The sequence below is a fragment of the Carassius gibelio genome, chromosome A20 (genome assembly GCF_023724105.1).
Source record: "Carassius gibelio isolate Cgi1373 ecotype wild population from Czech Republic chromosome A20, carGib1.2-hapl.c, whole genome shotgun sequence".
Taxonomy (NCBI): Eukaryota; Metazoa; Chordata; class Actinopteri; order Cypriniformes; family Cyprinidae; genus Carassius; species Carassius gibelio.
This window is the reverse complement of record NC_068390.1, coordinates 6,014,693-6,034,118: the sequence shown is the minus strand read 5'-3', so window position 1 is coordinate 6,034,118 and position 19,426 is coordinate 6,014,693. Positions and strand designations below refer to the sequence as shown.

The 19,426-nt window shown below is 38.2% G+C and overlaps 1 protein-coding gene across 9 annotated transcripts in view; it reads left to right on the top strand.

The window, feature by feature from the left end:
- The window catches only part of nrxn3b (neurexin 3b), a 402,278-nt gene extending 389,290 nt beyond the window's left edge, over positions 1 to 12,988 (top strand). For 6 of the 9 annotated variants that reach the window (XM_052534925.1, XM_052534923.1, XM_052534922.1 and 3 more), the window contains one exon: positions 10,119 to 12,988. In XM_052534925.1, coding sequence (XP_052390885.1) covers positions 10,119 to 11,065 — 947 coding nt within the window. In that variant the 3' untranslated portion in view covers positions 11,066 to 12,988. Of the gene's footprint in view, positions 1 to 8,207; positions 8,751 to 10,118 lie in introns of all 9 variants that reach the window. The other 3 variants (XR_008148686.1, XR_008148685.1, XR_008148684.1) reach the window with 1 other exon arrangement.
- Positions 12,989 to 19,426: the final 6,438 nt, after the last annotated feature.

The window sequence follows — 19,426 nt, the reverse complement described above, 5'->3', positions numbered from 1 at the left end:
ATAGTATTGTACTTTATGAATCTATAATATGTCCCTGTAATAATTATTTAACCCTTTAACTGCCGCTCGACCAAATGGTTGAGCACATTTTGAGTCACTATATTTTATTGAGAGGAGTACCTAACTTAATTCAAGCTGATTGAGCCATCTCTACCATCTGGTAGAGGTATGTTAAGCCAAAAAAAATCAACAGCATTTGTCACAACACTTCTTCTTTGATGGATGTCAGAGAGAAAGAAATCACTCCTGCCATGTAAACTGTTTTTGGTGAAATTTTGCAAGGTAAGCATATTTTTTTGACATATTACACTGTAAGAGCCCTAACTTTACAAAATTATTTTACTTGGTGCCATGAAAAAACTTTAGTATGTTTTCAATAATTTTTCAAAAACGTGCTCAACCAAATGGTTGATTTGTCACTTTATGGTAAACGTAGAAAAGCTAAGCTAATGTTTTAAAAATTATGGGACGTGTTGAAAAAAAAAATACATTGAGTGTGGTATCTAATGACATAAGGAGATAAGAAATGCAAACAAAAAATGCTTTTTTCTTGGTGGGGCAGTTAAAGGGTTAAAGGGGGGGTGAAATGCTATTTCATGCATACTGAGTTTTTTACACTGTTAAAGAGTTGGATTGCCATGCTAAACATGTGCAAACATTCAAAAATTAAGTTGTACGTTTGAAGGAGTATTTCTGTTCCAAAAATACCTCTTCCGGTTTGTCAAGTTTCGGACAGTTTTTTTCGAGTATGGGTCTGTGTGACGTTAGTTGGAGTGGAATTTCCTTATATGGGTCCTAAGGGCACTTCTCCCGGAAGAGCGCGCGCTCCCGTATAGCAGAGCAGAGACATTCACTGATCAGAGTGAGAGCGAATTGTCACAAAAGAGGTGTGTTTTTGGTTGCCAGGGCAAGACAACCCTGCACAGATTACCAAAAAAAAAAACAGCATTAAGGGACCAGTGTATGGAGTTTATTTTTACAGAGCATCAATGGAGTTGTGCAAGTGTTTTTGTTTGTTCCCTGCATTTCGAAGATGCTTGTTTTACAAACAAGGCCCAGTTTGACGCCGGATTTGCATATCGTTTATTTCTTAAGGATAATGCAGTCCCAACGAAAAATAGTCACGATCGTGTGTTGGAACCGCAGGCGGTGAGTAAAACTGCTTCAAATATCTCTGTGTTGTTAACTTAGCAATCGGCGCGTAAGCACATCAAGTAAACAACATGCGATGTTGTCATCAAACTGCACTTTCCACATGTACAGCTTAAAAAAAAAAAAAAAAAGACAACATAAAGTGGAACTTTATTCATTTTCCAAAACCACTAAGCAAATATATACAGTTTCAATACATACCACATAAAGACGTCGTTGCTGATGCTGCTCTTGTTAAATTTCAGCCTCTGGATCTGATTCTGGATCATAAATATTCGCTGAATCTGACTGTTAGCCATGGTTTGTTTTGGATGTTTTTTTTTTCCTCACGGTAATGTCACAGCTTCCAAACGCTCTCAACGCAAAAGCCTACTCGCGCTCGTGATTCTTTAGCTCCGCCCACACGTCACGCCTCCAGGCGCTCGTGTTTTTCTGGGAAAAATTGGTACAGACTATCTTTCTCTTATAAATATAATAAAACTAAAGACTTTTTGGAGTTATGAAGGATGCAGTACTACTCTATAGGTACTCAAGATTAACAGGATATTGAGTGAAAACGAGCATTTCACCCCCCCTTTAATTTGTGTGAAAAGTGTGCATCTCAAAAAATGTGAAAATGAAAGGATTCCTAAATAAAAAATTCAGTATCTAAAAAAAAAAAAAAGATTTACAAAACAGAAATGTTGGGGCTCCTTTTGCACGAATTACTGCTTCAATGCAGCGTGGCATGGAGGCGATCAGTCTGTGGCAGTGGTGAGGCATTTTTTAAAACCTTTTTTGCTTTGATTGTAGCAATCAAATCTCCTTCATCTCCTCTGTATTGTTTGGTCAGATGTTAATTATCTTCCTCTTCAATACTCCATAGATTCGCTGTAAGGTTCAAGTCAGTTGAGTTGGCTAGCCAATCAAGCACAGTAATATTATGGTCATCAAACCACTTGGAACTGGTTCACTGTGAGCAGGTGCTAAAGTCCTGCTGCAAAATGAAATCAGAATCTCCATACAGCTTGTCAGCAGAAGCATGAAGTGCTCCAAAATCTCCTAGTAGATGCCATTGACTTTGGACTTGATAAAACACAATGGACCAACAGATGACATGGCACCCAAAATCATCACTGACTTCAGAAACTTCACACTGGACTTTGGATTCTGTGCCTCTCCATTCATCCTCTAGACTCCAGACCTTGATTTCCAAATGAAATGCAAAATTTACTTTAATTTGAAAAGAGTGCTCTAAACCTCTGAGCAACAGTCCAGTTCTTTTTCTCCTTACCCCAGGTGAAATGCTTCTGACATTTATTTAGGGCCTGAGCACAGATGGTGCGAGGACCCTCTTGTGTCTGCTTTGTTTATTATTATTATTTTTATTCCGCTTCTTCTTCTTCTTCTTCTTCTTCTTCTTCCTCCAAATGAATCGCATTTTTGAGGGCTTAAACATGCTCAGAAAGTCATGAAACTTTGCACTCCTGTCAAACCTGGTGAAAATTTTTGTCTAATATAGGATTCAGAAGAGGGTGTGCCAAAATGGCTTGACAGCACCGCCTGTACTAAAAAAAATCAACAGCCTTCCAGCTATGTTTCATGTACATGCAAGAAAACTGGCACACACATGTAACACACCAAGACCTACAAAAAAGACTCTTGGAGCAAAATTCTAAACCCAACAGGAAGTCGGTTATTTTTAATATTATAAGCAAATTTTGTGTCATTTTTGTAATTTCCATGCATTGTATTTTAACGAACTCCTCCTAGAGATTTATAAAGATCAACACCAAATTTGGTATGTCTAATCTAAAGGCCTTTGCGATGGTAAATTGTGAATATCTCGAAGGTCTTGATTCGTTGAAGTGGCGGCCTGGCGAATTTTGATGATTTGCCATGAAAAATGAAGTTGCTATAACTCAGACATACAATGTTCAATCTGCCCCAAACTTCACAAGTTAGATAAGACTCTGAACCTGAACAGATTGACATGCCCATATTCAGTTATAGCCATAGCGCCACCTATTGGCAACAGGAAGTGACATATTTTACACTGCGACAAACTACTCCTAGAATTGTTATGACATCAATTACTTTTTTGTGGTCAGTCTAATCTAAAGGCTTGTGTGATGTTCAGTTGTGAAGATCTTGAGTTTTCATCAAAAGGCATGTCCATGGCGTAAAATGGCGCCATGGCGAAGTTCGATGTCTCGACATGGGAATAAAATATGTTATAACTCAGGCTTAAAATGTCCGATCTTCCCCAAACTTCACATGTGTGATAAGAGTCCTGGCCTGAACACATCTGGAGGCCAGTATTCCATCGGGTGTGGCAAAATGGCTCAATAGCGCCACCTATACACTTTCAAAAGAGTGCGCCTCGATCTATGTTTCATGTACATGTACAAATATTGGTACACACATGTAACACACCAATACCTATGAAAAAGTTTCTTGGTACAAAATCCGAATCCCAACAGGAAGTCAGTTATTTAGAATTTTCTCTGCAAAATTGTTGTTGTTTTTTCCATTTTCAGGGGTTGTACTTTAACAAACTCCTCCTAGATATTTATTCAGATCAACACCAAACTTGGTCAGTGTAATCTAAATCCATTTGCGATGTTAATTTGCAAAGATCTTGAGGTTTCATTAAAGGGCGTGTCCATGGTGCCATGACAAAATTTGAAGTCTCACCAAAGCAAGAGAAGTTGTTGTAACTCAGGCATAAAATGTCCGTTCTTCCCCAAACTTCACATGTTTGGTAAGAGTCCTGGTCTGAACACATCTGAAGTCCAATATTCCATTATAATAATAGTGCCACCTGCTGGCAACAGGAAGATTGGCACATATATGGAATATACTTTAATATATTCCACTTATATTTATAACTTTAAATGCATATTTATCAACGTTCACCTTTTAACTAAAGCCACTTGCTGCCGGTGAGCCCGGGTGCGAGGGCCCGGGCAGCTTTAATTATTTTTATTTTTTTCTGGTTCAGGAGTGGCTTGGTTCTATGAATATGACAGCTGTAGCCCTTTTTCTGAACGTCGGCGTGTGGTGACTCTTGATGCACTGACTTTGTCTTCAGTCGACTCCTTGTGAAGCACTCCCAAGTTCTTGAATCGGCTTTTCCTGACAATCTTTCCAAGGCTGTGGTCATCCCAGTTGCTTGTGCACCTTTCCCACCACACTTTTTCTTTCTGGTCAACCTTCTATGAATATATTTTGATACAGCACTCTGTGAACAGCCAGCCCTTTCAGTAATGACCTTTTGTGGCTTACCATCCTTGTGGAAGGTGTTGATAATTGTCTTCTGGACAACTTTCAAGGCAGTAGTCTTCTCCATTATTCTGGTTGCATGTTCTAAACTAGCTAAAGAGGTACCCAATATTTATACTCAAAATTAATCAAAACTAATCAAACTCAGAATGGAATATAATTTTTTTTTTAATACTGAATTTTTAATTTTCCAAAGCTGTAAGTCATAAACATTTTTTTATTATTATTTTTCAGTTTGTATACAATTAATCTCTGAGGACTAAAAAGAAACTCAAAGCACAAAGACAACTGACATAGTTCCAATTATTTTATGTTTGGAAAGGGGGGAAAGCTGGCACCATTGTAGTTCAAGGAAGAGACTTTTAAAGTAACACTGATGTTGTGTCTGCAAGATTCCTGTGGTTTTATCGTGCTGTCATCGGCTCAGTTGATTAAGATGAAAAAACAGTCTTCAATGTAAGACATCAATCAGGAGAGCATGGAGAGGTGCACACTGAAAATGAGACCCTGAGGAGAATGGGTCAATGAACCACTGACACAGGCTGATTTAGATTTTGGTAGTCAGGCCCCATTGGGCTGGCTGTCACTTTGAAGCAGCTCTCAGATCAGTTTAAGGTTGACACACTTAGCTTAATTTAGCTTAATGGCCATACAACAAATTGAGCAGCAGACAGCAGTCACATGCCACTGGCCGAGGATATTAATTTATCACCTTGGGTCACATAGGAAAGCTTTTTGAAAACAGTACTGTATGTCAACTTTTATGGTTTATTTAATTTGCTTCACATTCTCTCTGAAAAATAAAAACAATTTTGTTGTTGTTGTTTTTTTTTTTTTTTTACAGTGTAGGGTGGCTCTTTAGATTTGTTTACAAGAATTAACTCCTGTAAGCAAATGCAGAGAACTCTGCATCTGAGCTGGAGGCTTAATGCAATGTAGAAGCATTTGCTTTGCAATGGAGCTTAGCGCAAAGAACATTTTCTCCTATCTACGCTCTGCAAAACAAATATTGTCCCCTAAGACAAGCACACAATGTTTTTGTTGAATTAAAACTGTGAAAATTATCATTGCTTATTGAAGTGCTAATGTAAGATTAAAGTATTTACTGAGGCATGTAGGGGTCCACTGTGGCACTGTATTTGTGTCTGTGGTTTTAGTAGATGCTTTCATCTTGATGAAATCATTTGAAGCAGCCAATAAAATCCCTTACTCAATAAAGTAATTTAGCTCAGGATGGTTCAGGGAATCAGTAAAAAAAATAATAATAATAATAATGTAATTAGGAAAGCTTTTTGCCAGTTGCTATACTTGTTTCAGTTGGTAATCTAATTTATGCTAGGGTTTCTTAGGTTTATTAAATATTGTCCATTTTTGCAGTTTTGCAGTTTTTTTTTTTTTTTTCAGATACATTTTAGAAAAATATTTTCTGTCTTACTGTGATGGCATTTGTGTAATTCCCAATCTTTATTGTCATTAATATTGAGCGAACGGCTGTTGGTTATACAATGATTTCTGCCAAAAATCTGTTCTAAATTGACTTGATTCATTCAGAATTAACATTATGCTCAAATAAGATCAGTAGGTCTTTATCTTTCTATTGCGATTTAGATTTTGTTGACAAATGTATCATACATGTATGATTAAAGTTGGTACAGGCATATACAGTATCCCAAAGCCATTTGCCCAAAAGTTTCTCAATATTCTGTAACCTTGTTTTTAGCCCTTTTGTTCCCAGCTCACATTACTGTGATTCTACTTTCCCTAAATGCAACTTGTTAAAAAAAAAAAACTCATTTGGCCTTGCAGTGAAAATATAAAATAATTGATTTTCCCTCTTTTTCCTGAAATACACACCTGCCTGTCAAGCTACTAACAAGAGATTTACAACAGAAAACTAATAATGGTACCATTAGTTGAGAAGGTGGTGATGGTACAGTGTCCCTTCTCCGTTTGACTTCACTATGTGCTTTATATATATATATATATATATATATATATATATATATATATATATATATATATATATATAGATAGATAGATATATAGATAGATAGATATACACTCACCTAAATGATTATTAGGAACAGCTGTTCAATTTCTCATTAATGCAATTATCTAACCAACCAATCACATCGCAGTTGCTTCAATGCATTTAGGGGTGTGGTCCTGGTCAAGACTCCTGAACTCCAAACTGAATGTCAGAATGGGAAAGAAAGGTGATTTAAGCAATTTTGAGCGCGGCATGGTTGCTGGTGCCAGATGGGCCAGTCTAAGTATTTCACAATCTGCTCAGTAACTGGAATTTTCACTCACAACCATTTCTAGGGTTTACAAAGAATGGTGTGAAAAGGGCAGTCCTGCCGGCTAAAATGCCTTGTTGATGCTAGAGGTCAGAGGAGAATGGGCAGACTGTTTCAAGCTGATAGAGGGGCAACTTTGACTGAAATAACCACTAAAGGTATGCTGCAAAGCATTTGTGAAGCCACAGCACGCACAACCTTGAGGCGGATGAACTACAACAGCAGAAGACCCTACCGGGTACCTCTCATCTCCACTACAAATAGCAAAAAAAAAGAGGCTACAATTTGAGCTCACCAAAATTGGACTGTTGAAGGCTGCAAAAATGTTGCCTGGTCTGATGAGTCTCGATTTCTGTTGAGACATTCAGATGGTAGAGTCAGAATTTTGCGTAAACAGAATGAGAACATGGATCCATGATGCATTGTTACCACTGTGCAGGCTGCTGGTGGTGTAATGGTGTGGGGGATGTTTTCTTGGCACACTTTAGGCCCCTTAGTGCCAATTGGGCATCGTTAAAATGCCACGGCCTACCTGAGCATTGTTTCTGACCATGTCCATCCCTTTATGACCACCATGTACCCATCCAGCAGGGTAATGCACCATGTCACAAAGCTCGAATCATTTCAAATTGGCTTCTTGAACATTACAATGAGTTCACTGTACTAAAATGGCCCCCACAGTCACCAGATCTCAACCCAATAGAGCATCTTTGGGATGTGGGGGAACGGGAGCTCCATGCCCTGGATGTGGATCCCACAAATCTATCTATCCTATCAATATGGACCAACATTTCCAAAGAATGCTTTCAGCACCTTGTTGAATCAATGCCACATAGAATTAAGGCAGTTCTGAAGGCGAAAGGGGGTCATACACAGTATTTGTATGGTGTTCCTAATAATCCTTTAGGTGAGTTTATATATATATATATATATATATATATATATATATATATATATAGATAGATAGTGTTTTGCATAAATTTATTCAAAAGAGATTTCTATCCAAAATGCTGTATTTTCCATATAGTTTTAATGGATCAGTATACTGGCTAGAGGCATTTGGAACATGTTGTGCTTCATTATATAAAATAATAATTTTAATAATAATTAATTAAACACTTTGAGTCAGTTTTTTTTTTTTTTTTTTTTTTCTTGTTTAGCTTGGCCAATATTAAGTTTATATTCAGAGACATTTTAGAACTATATACCTGTAAATACAGTCACATATATACACACATTTTTTCAAGACAAAACAATAATAATAATAATAAGTACCATTGTCTACTTCAAATGTTCAAAATCAATTAAATATTGGTCAACATTTCTCAAATCTGACTTCTAAATTGTATAAATTTGAATTCCAAAACGGAGACTGCATGGGACAGAAGTTGCATCTTAGGGTCTGTACTTATAGTCTTGAGAGTGCTATATGATCCGGTAGATGGGCATGTATATGCTGATTGTTTGTATATCCCCATCACTTCCTTACAGCCCAAAGCTCTATTGCCACCCGACCGCTTCGTACCGCCTTTACATGGACATGGCAACTGACTTACACATTCCCTTCCATCTATGTCATTTTCTACCTAGTCTGTTCATAGGCCTCTCTCTTTCTCTCTTTCTATGTCTTTTGCAACTCCCCTTCTCCTCTTAGCAATGGTACAGTATGTACCATATTCAGTCATTTAAGAATTCATTTTTTAAATAAAACAAAGAAAATATTTAGCTGTAGATACTTCAAAGCAAACTTATCTTAAAAAAGAAAATGTTCAGTTTTCTTTTGTAGATAAAATGATTTATTTATCAAAAGAAGAATGGTGAAGTTATTTTTCATGTCATGGTGTGAATGTATGTGTCGTTGCCTCCTGTATCATCTTGTCTAAGAAGAAAAATATAAAATCAAAGGATAAACTGATTGCCTAATTAAATCATTACATATTTACCATACTTATCCCCAAGCATTCTTACACAACTTTCTTAATTTTTTGTAATTTTTTTTTCTTCCTGCCAAAATCATGCGGGCAATTTGTTGATGTAAGTCACAAAACTGATGGTATGCTTCCACCTTTTGATTAATTGTTTTATGGGCTTATTTATTTATTTATTTAGACTAATTTTCTTTTTATGTATTTTACTACTCTCTTTTTGACTCTCCGTGCATTTGGTTTGTGAATATTTCTAATGTTTTGCTCTAACCATTAATTGTTGTTTGCATTGCTTTTATTTTTCTTTCCTCTTCTTTTATTTCTTTTGGTTCGTTGTTTAAAACCTGTGTTGCCTTATAGTGCCCTCTGTTTGTAAACTGCAAAGCCACCTTGGTGTAAGTTGAGCAGATTCAACCACCATCTGAATAAATGACTTGTTTAAAAAATAAATAAATAATAAAAATTATTAATAATAATAATAATAATAATAATAACTTCATGAAAAACAGCCAGAACATGTTTCTGTGTAATCAATCATAAGAACACTGGGCCTTATTCAGTAAATCAAGCTAAATGCAATATTTTGCCATAAATTGGTTTAAATTTGAACTAAAGTTCAATCTTTTTTCACGTGAAACCTAATGTGTTTATTTTCTCAAAAATTAAATTGTCTCTGTCAAACTGAGTGATGCGAATCATATAACATATGGTACTAGTGTTCACATAGACAAACATTCAGGTGTTGTTGAACTGTCATGTAAATTGTGCTAGTGTGGCAATTTCATAAGAACTTTCAAAAGGCCATTGCCTCTTATCTCAAGTGTGACAGACTTGAAAGAAACAAAAAATAAAGTAATTTTTTCTAAAGTCTTAATAAGCTGTTCAGAAAATTAGAAATTTCAATACTATATATATATATATATATATATATATATATATATATATATTTTTTTTTTTTTTTTTGGGAGTGTTCCATACATTACGCTCTTCATTGGTCTTATGTTCATTGATCCAACAGCATGCTTAGACATAAATTTCCTAAATGAATTCACAATGTGAGCAGTTGCTCAAAACGGTTCGGCTCAGCTTTGCACTTTCGTCCGTACACTTAGCAAAACAAAGATGTTCAAGGTTCACTCATTTCAGTCACTTTAAGTTTTAGGGGTGCAATAATTGTGGGTAACAGGTGTTCTGTTTAGAGGTCAATTAAATAGAGTATGCCAAAAAGAAAGCTCAAGACCCTGCATGTCCCTTTAAGCCTTTTGATAAATTTACCACGCATTTTTACATTTCTGTTATATCTTTTAGTTCTTAGTTGGTTTGTTTTGGCCATTGGTTTAGACAAGTGTTTTTTGTTTGTTTGTTTTCATATCTCTTTTCAAATGTTCTTGCTTTGCTTTATTTTTTTCCATGCTTGTTTGCAAGCAGCCAGACTTGAACGGACACTAATTTCCTTTCTTTTTCTTCTGCTTGCCAGGAGGGGAGTTAGTTATCCCTGTTCTTGTTGAGGATCCCATAGACATCCCCCCTATTTCCACTCGAGCCCCTTTCATCCCCATTCCCCTGACCCTTCACCCCGTCCTCACCATTATTGAGTCCACCAAAGAATCCCTGACAATTGCCACCAAGGCGGGTGTACCTTGCTTGTCAGACCAAGGCAGCGATGATTGTGATGATGATGATGATGGTGATGGCTTGGTGATATCGGGTTTTGGCTCTGGGGAGGCCTTCGACTCTAGCCTACCCCCTACTGATGATGAAGATTTTTACACCACCTTCTCCCTGGTAACAGATAAGATCTTGACTACGTCGACCTACGAAGGTGGCTACAAAGCTCTTGCGCCCAAGTGGGAAGTAAAGGACTTTAAACCTAGCAAGGCCTCTGAGGCAGGAAGGACTACGGCCATCCCTCCTCAGCCTGACTTCAGGAGCTCAGCTGCATCACCTGTCATGCCTGAGCGTGCACCTAAAATCCCAGCTGGGAAAATGAACAACCGTGAAATCAAACCCCAACCGGACATAGTGCTACTACCACTCCCCACGTCTTTTGACATAGACGGCACCAAACCAAAGGGGCCGTACATCACCCAGCCCATGTTGCGCACCATCCCCAGTGCCCTGCCCACCGTGCCAGGTATCAGGAGAGTGCCTCCTGGTGCCTCGGAGGTAATACGTGAGTCCAGCAGCACTATGGGTATGGTGGTGGGTATCATCTCTGCTGCCGCCCTGTGCATCCTCATTCTCCTCTATGCCATGTACAAATACAGGAACAGGGATGAGGGCTCCTATCAGGTAGATGAAACACGGAACTACATCAGCAATTCTGCACAGAATAATGGCACAGTAATCAAAGACAAACAGCCCAACACTAAGGGTCCCAGCAACAAGAGACCCAAAGACAAGGACAAGGAATACTATGTGTAAAATGAAAATCTGAATGACAAATATACACAGAACAACATCTGAGAAATCTTGAACATGAAACAGGGATTTTACACATCCTTTAAAAGCTCAAACACATTGAACCTATTTCCAAGTTATGTGATTTGAAGCACACTTAAGCATTTGGTAAGCATAGGGAGAAGGAAAAAATAGGACTCTGGGGACCTTGATACTTTACTTTCTGTCTGGTTGGGGGACAATGCCCGTGTAAAATATCTCATTGCAGCATTTTTATCCCTCAAGTGACTTTCTGAGTTACAAAATCCTTGGTGTAAAAAAAGACACACACAAAGCAACCCTTGTCCATTGTAACCCTGTACAAATCAATAATGATCATGGGTAATGGTCATGATTTTGGACATGCATGTAATGTGTGTGATGAAATACAGATATCTTTGCAAATGAAAAATTTTGGAGATGCAAAGTGGGAAAATTTGCCATAAAACAGTACTTTTCTAAACCATGCTGGAGAAGAAGTGTTCCATTAAACGAATAGTTTGTCATTTTTTATTGTTATTTTATTTTTGTTAATTATTATTATTATTATTATTATTATTATTATTTATTTATTTATTTATTTATTTACAGTGTTCGTCAAGGACTTAGTTGCTTTAACATTCATATTCTGATTGAGCTCTGTCATAGCCAGATTCAGCTGAAAAGCATCCATCTTTTACAAATGGAAAATGAGACATTCAACATTAAATTCAGTTAAATTTACTCACATTTGCACACAATTCACATATGGATCAAGGGTTAACGAAAAAATCCATTGACTGAAATTTGAAATGATTTGAGGAAGACAAATTCACTGCGAACAAGTGAATATTTCATGTTGTCACAGTAACCTGTGTCAAACAATAAATGTTTACATATTTTATTACATCATAGATACAGTACTTTGTAGCTCACTATTGTTCATAACATTTTGACATTTTCATACTTTTTCTGTACAAATTTAACAAAAATCTAGTTTAATGTAGCTCATCCAGTGAAGAGCCGACACTGAAAATCTGAGATTCAAAACCTAATATAAGCAAAGGAATTAACAGAGGGTTTCAAATAAAGTAATATTATGAACTATCAAAAATAAATATTTAGGGTACTGCACTAATTTCTATGTTGCTAATCAGGTAAGATAATTTGTCTAACTTCAATTATGAAGGGGTAAAATTTCCTTGCTTCCACTGATGTACACAAATTATGCTGGATAACAACAGCTGGTTTTTGCTCAAACTTTTGGCATCAATCTCAGACGAAAATCTACTATGAATTTTTTTTTATAAATATGAAAATGAATTCTAACATTTCATTTAAATTGCTTATTTATTATAATAATATTTTATGACAAAAATAAATGAAAATTTGTATCTCTGTGGTCCCAGATGTTTGAGCCCCACTGTACTTGCATAAAGTGTTATGGAAGAGTATTGTATGTTAATCTGTCTCGATGGCGTTATAGAGTCAGATGTTTGAAAATCATAAGATGTAAACTGGTAGAAATCAACCTCCACAATATCTGGTTCTTGATTTCTATTTAAACAATGTTACAAGAGCTCATAAAATAAATGTGGATGATGGATTAGATTCATACTGCCACCACATTTCTGAAATTCACAGTTATTTATTTTTTGTCTTTCTCATTCTGCTAATTTTCAATATGTTGCGCTGTTGTCCTGCATTATTTTAGGTTTGTTGCATTATGACCATTTGTGTTGGTGGTAGTTGCAATTCCTCTTTTTTTCTCATGTGTATTCATTCCATTTTTGTCATCATCACAGCACTCAGAGTTGTGTGCTGTGATTTAGATTTTGTGTTCTTTTTTTTTCCCAGTTCATCAGTTATTGTTTTAACTCTTGACAACTACAGGTATGTCCAGCAATAAAAAGTTCCCATTTGTTTCCAGTTGTGTAACTTTGTTTCTTATCCCAAGTTTCTGACATTTACACTAGACAAGACACTATGACATCGCAAATAGTTATAGTAACATATTTAATATTATAAATCTGATTCTGATCACTGAAAGAACAAAGGTGATGGGTCACAAATCTATTTGCATTAACTTAACTGGTAAAGTAACTTTGACCTCACTGATAATGGCACACCACAGGGTAGACCAATAATCGACAATACAATGAGTGTTTCTATAGAGATTCAAAGACTATTCTAAGCATAACTGACTTTGAAAAACAGATTAATGATAACACACTGTCATTTAGAAATCTAACACTTCCCAAATGGAAACGTGGCATTAGGCAATTATATTCTTTCCTCCTTTCATTATCTCCTAATTTATTTGGCAGTTTTTCTGCATTATTAAATGATACATGGCCAAAGCATCAAGTGAACTCAGTTATGTCTGATCAGTGTTGTGGATAATGTTGATGAATGTAACGAGATCATGCAATCATCTTTCCTCATCATACCGCAGCTGGAGCCCAAATGAGGCAATCCTTGAGCTCTTATCACCATCAATAAACATCAGCTTCACAAGTACTGGCCAAAATTGGGGAAAGCTGCAATTATGAGTGCTAAGCAATGACATCTCAGACTGATGAGCTTAACTAGAGTAATAGTTCACCCCAGAATGAAAAATCTCTTATTATTTAATCACCCCTTCCTGACACTTCAAACATGCAATTTGTTATTTATTTCTTTTTATTTTTTTTTATGGAACAAAAACATTTATTAATATTATTAATTAATAATTATTTACATGTAGATATTTTCCCTATCATTGCTGTTGAGCTCAAAAAAGAACAAAGTCCACAAAAACTTTATAAAAGTTAATATGATGTGCACTATACTGAATATTTCAAGTGCCATGAAGGCATATGAAAGTTTTTTCTTTTTCTTTTTTTTTTCTTTCTTTGTGCAGCTGAAAAGTTGACCCATGCTATAAGTCCTGTAACATTGTTGTTGTTGTTGTCTTTCTGCTTAGGGGGAAAATGCTTATGGAGAAAATGAATCAGAAATATAGGACTAAGGTCACTAAAAAAAGTTAACGAGTACTGCTAAATATTTTAGCTCTTAAATATTTTAACTATTTCCTGCAAAGCATTTACTACAAAAACTTCATAAGAGTTAATTTGACTTGAGCACTATACTAAATATTTCAAGTGCAATGAAGGCATATGATAAGACCTATAGACCTGGGATTTTCAAACTTTCTAATAGCATGGAATATAATATAATAAATAAATAAATTATAAACCATTATGCATTGTTAGTTTGGGGTAGTGAAACAAAGTATCTATTTTGTATCTTTTTGTATACCCTTGCAGTCCCCTGGTTTCTGTGATATTCCTTTATCTAATCCCTCAGCATTTTGGCAAAAATATATGAAAAGCATGTTTTGAAGAGAGCTTCACACACAAACAAAATGCCATGGACTTTATACCCAGACAATGAATATAATTTAGAATAAAAATTGACAGAACAAAGCATTACTGTTATACCAATAAAGAAACTGCTCAAGGTTTTTGTCTCGAAATTGTACTCTTTCTCTTTTTCTCAATTTTAAACTGGCAGTTGTTAAACACAAAATGGCCACTGTCACCTCTAAGAACAATTTTGCCTTGTCTAGTCTTGTCTCGACAAAAGCTTATAATTCCAATTCCTTTTCCAGTGTTCAAACACTTTGTTGTTGTTGTTGTTGTTGTTGTTGTTGTTGTTGTTGTTTAACAAGGGACTCGAAGATGTGACAGTTGAAATATGGACCTAGATGACCCTGTGGCCTTGAAAAGGTCTACACCCCTTATGAACAGAGATATCTCTCACCCCTCCTCAAGACAACCTCTGGATGTTTTATTATTATTATTACTATAGCATACAGATTCATCTGAGGGGATATTACACTCAAAAATGTGTAATTATAATTGTATAATCATTTGCTCACTTGATGTTGTTCCAATCTTTTATGGCTTTATTCCTTGTGTAGAACACAAAATGGTATATTGAAATAGTCATTGTAACTATTCACTTTGTTTTACATTATAAGGAAAAGAGCAGCTTGACATTCTACTAGATGCATTTCCACACACAAAGCAAGAAAGTCAGGTTTAGAACATGAAGGTGAATAAATGAAAGAAGTTTCAGTTTTGAGTTAACTATTTAAATGTTATGGTTTTGTCTGGTATGATTTCGACCTTGTCTCAGAGGACCACCAGGACAAGACCACAGGAAACAGATGATTCTTTTGCACAATCTGACTCTGCTGCAGCCTGGAATTGAACTACTGGTTTCGTCTGGTCAGAGGAGAACTGGCCCCCCAACTGAGCCTGGTTTCTCCCAAGGTTTTTTTCACCATTCTGTCACCGATGGAGTTTTGGTTCCTTGCCGCTGTCGCCTCTGGCTTCCCTTACGAAAATTAACCATGGTTTTACTACAAATAAAACCAAAAAAACCATGGTTACTATAGTTAAACCATGGTAACCACAAAATCTTCTACCAGGCAGGTGAATATCCAGGTACGAATACCTTCTTAAGGCACGGAGTGGGACAAGGAAGGGGAGCGGTCCTCTGCCAAACAAACAACGTGAATGCTTCCAACGCGAGTCTCTTTCTTCAAGCAGACCTCCACCGGAGGAGCTTTGGCGGAGGGATTCCTCTACGAAACAGAAAAGTAAGTAATTCAAGTACGGGCGTGCTTCTCTTTGGTATAGAGACAAAGGCTTACGGATGGGGTGTGCTTCTGTAAAGCAGACAGAAGTATGTCCAATGTGTGTCTCTCCTTAAGCAGGCATCACATAAGTTGACATTGGCAGAGGAATTCTCTATTGAATAGACAGGGTAAGTTACACAAGTATATGTATGTTTTTCCTTAATGCAGGGACAAGAGCTTACGGCTGGAGCGTGTTTCTATACAGCAGACGGAGGTGTGTTCAATGTGTGTCTCTCCTTCAGGCAGGCATCACATAAGAGGACATTAACAGAAGAATTCTCTATTGAATAGACAGAGTAAGTTATCCAAGTGCATGTATGTTTTCCTCAATGCAGAGACAAGAGCTTACAGCTGGAGTGAGTTTCTGTAAAACAGACGAGGGTGTGTCCAATGTGTCTCTCCTTCAGGCAGGCATCACACAAGGAGACATTAGCAGAGGAATTCTCTATTGGACAGATAGGGGAAGTTATACAAGTGCATTTATGTTTTCCTCAATACAAAGACAAGAGCTTATGGCTGGGGTGTGTTTCTGTAAAACATACAGACGAAGAAGTATTTCTAACATGAGTCTCTCCTTCCAGGAGACATCACGTAGAGGGACACTTGACAGAAAGATTCTTCTATATGAGCAGACAAAGTTATACAAGCACGCACATTCTTCCAACATGTAAATGTGAAATGTCCACATTCAGCACCTGAAATCCCTCTTCAATGACAGCGGATAAGAATAAAAGATGGGGAGTGCACGGCGGTCAGTATATATGATCCCCACACAGTGCAATCTCACTTCAAGCCCATACGGTGTGACACATCAAATCAGGCACTGCATATCCACTCTCTCTCTGTGCAATAAGGCCAGCACTCACCCAACGATCGATCCTTCCACTGTCGTACTGAGTCAGTTCTCATCACATAACGAGGGAATTCGGGTGCCTCCTTACTGGCACAGTGGACAGAGCTTCCTCGACACTTGCTCACACTCAGAAGAAGAGAAACAAGAGTTCAATGATAACCCAATCCAACCACTTTCAAGTGACGATTACACTCGTAATTAATACACTTCACAACGTCGTCTTCAGCTCCATATCTCACTTGCTTTCCAGCATTTGATGTCTTCAACTCATGCTCACACAATCGCTGTTGCACCCTCAATACAGCCGGGCTCTCACAACACTTCTCCAGAAACCTCCATAAAACATCAACACCACCCAAGAAACCAGAGAACCACACGCAACTGTCTCATCACTTTTTCTTTTGTACACTCCATTTGCCCAGCTTAAATCCTCCACACCTGATGCGTATCTGTCATTATCCACCGTTGTTATGGTGACAGATACACAACCGGAACCGTCCTGATGTTACAATGGCACCGTCCCAGAGGGAACACAACTTCAGCGGGGCTTGGATCCGCTTCAACTCTGTCACCTAATGACATAGTATATATATCTGCACAGCAAATTGAGAAGCATCTTAATCGTGACCAGCTGTGAATGATGTGTGTAACACGTCAATAGAATTGACCCGGAGGTAATATAGCCTCGGTTGACGCTCGCGCAACACAGGGCTATAAATAGATAAGCCACAGGTGCATCATCAGGTCTTTTGTCTTCAGATCATTCTGTGCATGTGTGTGTCAATGAAAACTCTTTCATCTGCTACAGATCTTTGTTAGGATGAGCAAACGAAATGGTAAGTGTTGTGTTCCTCCATGCTCCCGTCCCATGTCTGAGCTGGATACACACGATTATTGTTTTGTTTGTTTGGGGGAAGAGCACGCGGTTCTGGCTTTAGAGATGGGCAAGCATTGTGAACTGTTCTCAGTGAAGATGCTTTGCTCTTTTCTGAACTATTTCCACACCACACACACTTTTTCTGCATGACAAGCGAGCGATGGGCCTGTCGCATTCGCTTGCTGTGTCACCTGATCCACACATCCCTTCTTGTGATCTCGAGCAGCGAGCAGCCCGCCTCTGAGCGTTCCTCTCACAATAAAAAAATCTGTCGAGGAGCTGCACGACGTGGTTACTCTCACAGTGGACAGGTTACAGCTTGACTGCCACGCGAACAAGAGACCCCCAAATGTAGTAAGCTAGAGGATAGGTTTCTGTCCAATCAAAATAGAAAATAAAGCTTATAAGCTGCAGGTCAAGCTGGTGCTGCGCTGCACACTATGGCAGTGTTACAGGCATACCAGGCTGATCTGTTGAAGGACTTGAGTATACAATCGACGTGGAGCATTCGCTCAGCTTCATCAAGCCACAGATTTGTCTCTCTGTGTGACCAAGCGAATGGCCCATGCCATCGGCCGTTCTATGTCAGCTTTAGTCAGCACGGAGAGGCATCTGTGTCACTCTGCATCTGAGATTGTTTGTTTCTTCTAGACTCTCCTATGTCTCCATCTGGCCTGTTTGGCAATTCAGTTAATATGGTTGTCAACAGGTTTTAGGAAGTAAAAAAAAAACATGAAGAAGCATTCGTTCAGTTCCTTCCTTGCCGCACTCAAGGGGAGGGGCCATCGGCCAGGGAGGTTAAAAAGCAGGGAGTGGCGGACCGTGCTCCCCTTCATGGGGATTGGGGGCAGGTTTGCCGTACTCAGCAACCTCCCAAGCCTATCATTAACAAGAAGAGAAAGCCCTGATGGTCTGGCGCCCGATCTGGTGGGGGTAGTCTCTTCCCGTTACCCTCAAAAAAATCTCCATCCCCGCCACCTCTCTTGCTCCAGTATTCAGTACTCCTTGTTCCAGTATTTCCTGCCGTCATTCAGGACACGGAACATCTAACATCCCCTCAAAAGGAAGTGTTAAAGTTGGTACCACTCTCAGAGAGTCTGGCAGCGTGGAAACTTCTGCCAGGCATTTCTGCATGGGTATTAAGCACAGTACAGATAGGATACAGGATACAGTTTGTTCACCGTCCTCCACGTTTCAATGGCGTGGTCTCAACTTCTGTGACACCAGAGCTGATGCAGGTTCTGTCACAAGAGCTGCAAACTCTTCTGAGCAAAGAGGCCACAGAACATGTTCGGCTTCCAAGGAGAGAGTCGGGCTATTACAGCAGATACTTCCTGGTTCCCAAAAACTGCAAACTCTTCTGAGCAAAGAGGCCATAGAACATGTTCCTCTTCCAAGGAGAGAGTCGGGCTATTACAGTAGATACTTCCTGGTTCCCAAAAAGGATGTGGGGGTGCATCCAATCTTAGATCTTCAAGGCTTAAACCGTACAGTCAAAGCGCTTAAGTTCAAGATGTTAACTGTCAAGACGGTCGTGTCACAAATCCGACTTCACGATTAGTTCATCACGATTGATCTGAAGGACGCATATTTTCACATAAAAATTTTGCCACAAAGGAAACTCCTGATCTTTTCACTTTCGGGAGCGAAGCTGATGACCCGATACAGAGAATGACAGAGAACGACAGAACGATCTCGGGATCGTTTGGGATTCGTTGTGTGGGCACAAATGTCTTCTGCTCGAATCGAGATCATTCGGCAGACCATGAGCAAAGTCAGGCTATGCCAAGGTTGCACTGTTCGTCAGTGCCAAAAATGTTAGGTTTCATGGCTTCAGCATCCACGGTGATTCCTCTGGGGGCTGTTGCACATGAGATCGTTTCAGTTGTGGCTAAATCCGAGAGGATTTCATCCGAGAGCCAATCCTCAAAAGCAAATAAAAGTGACGCA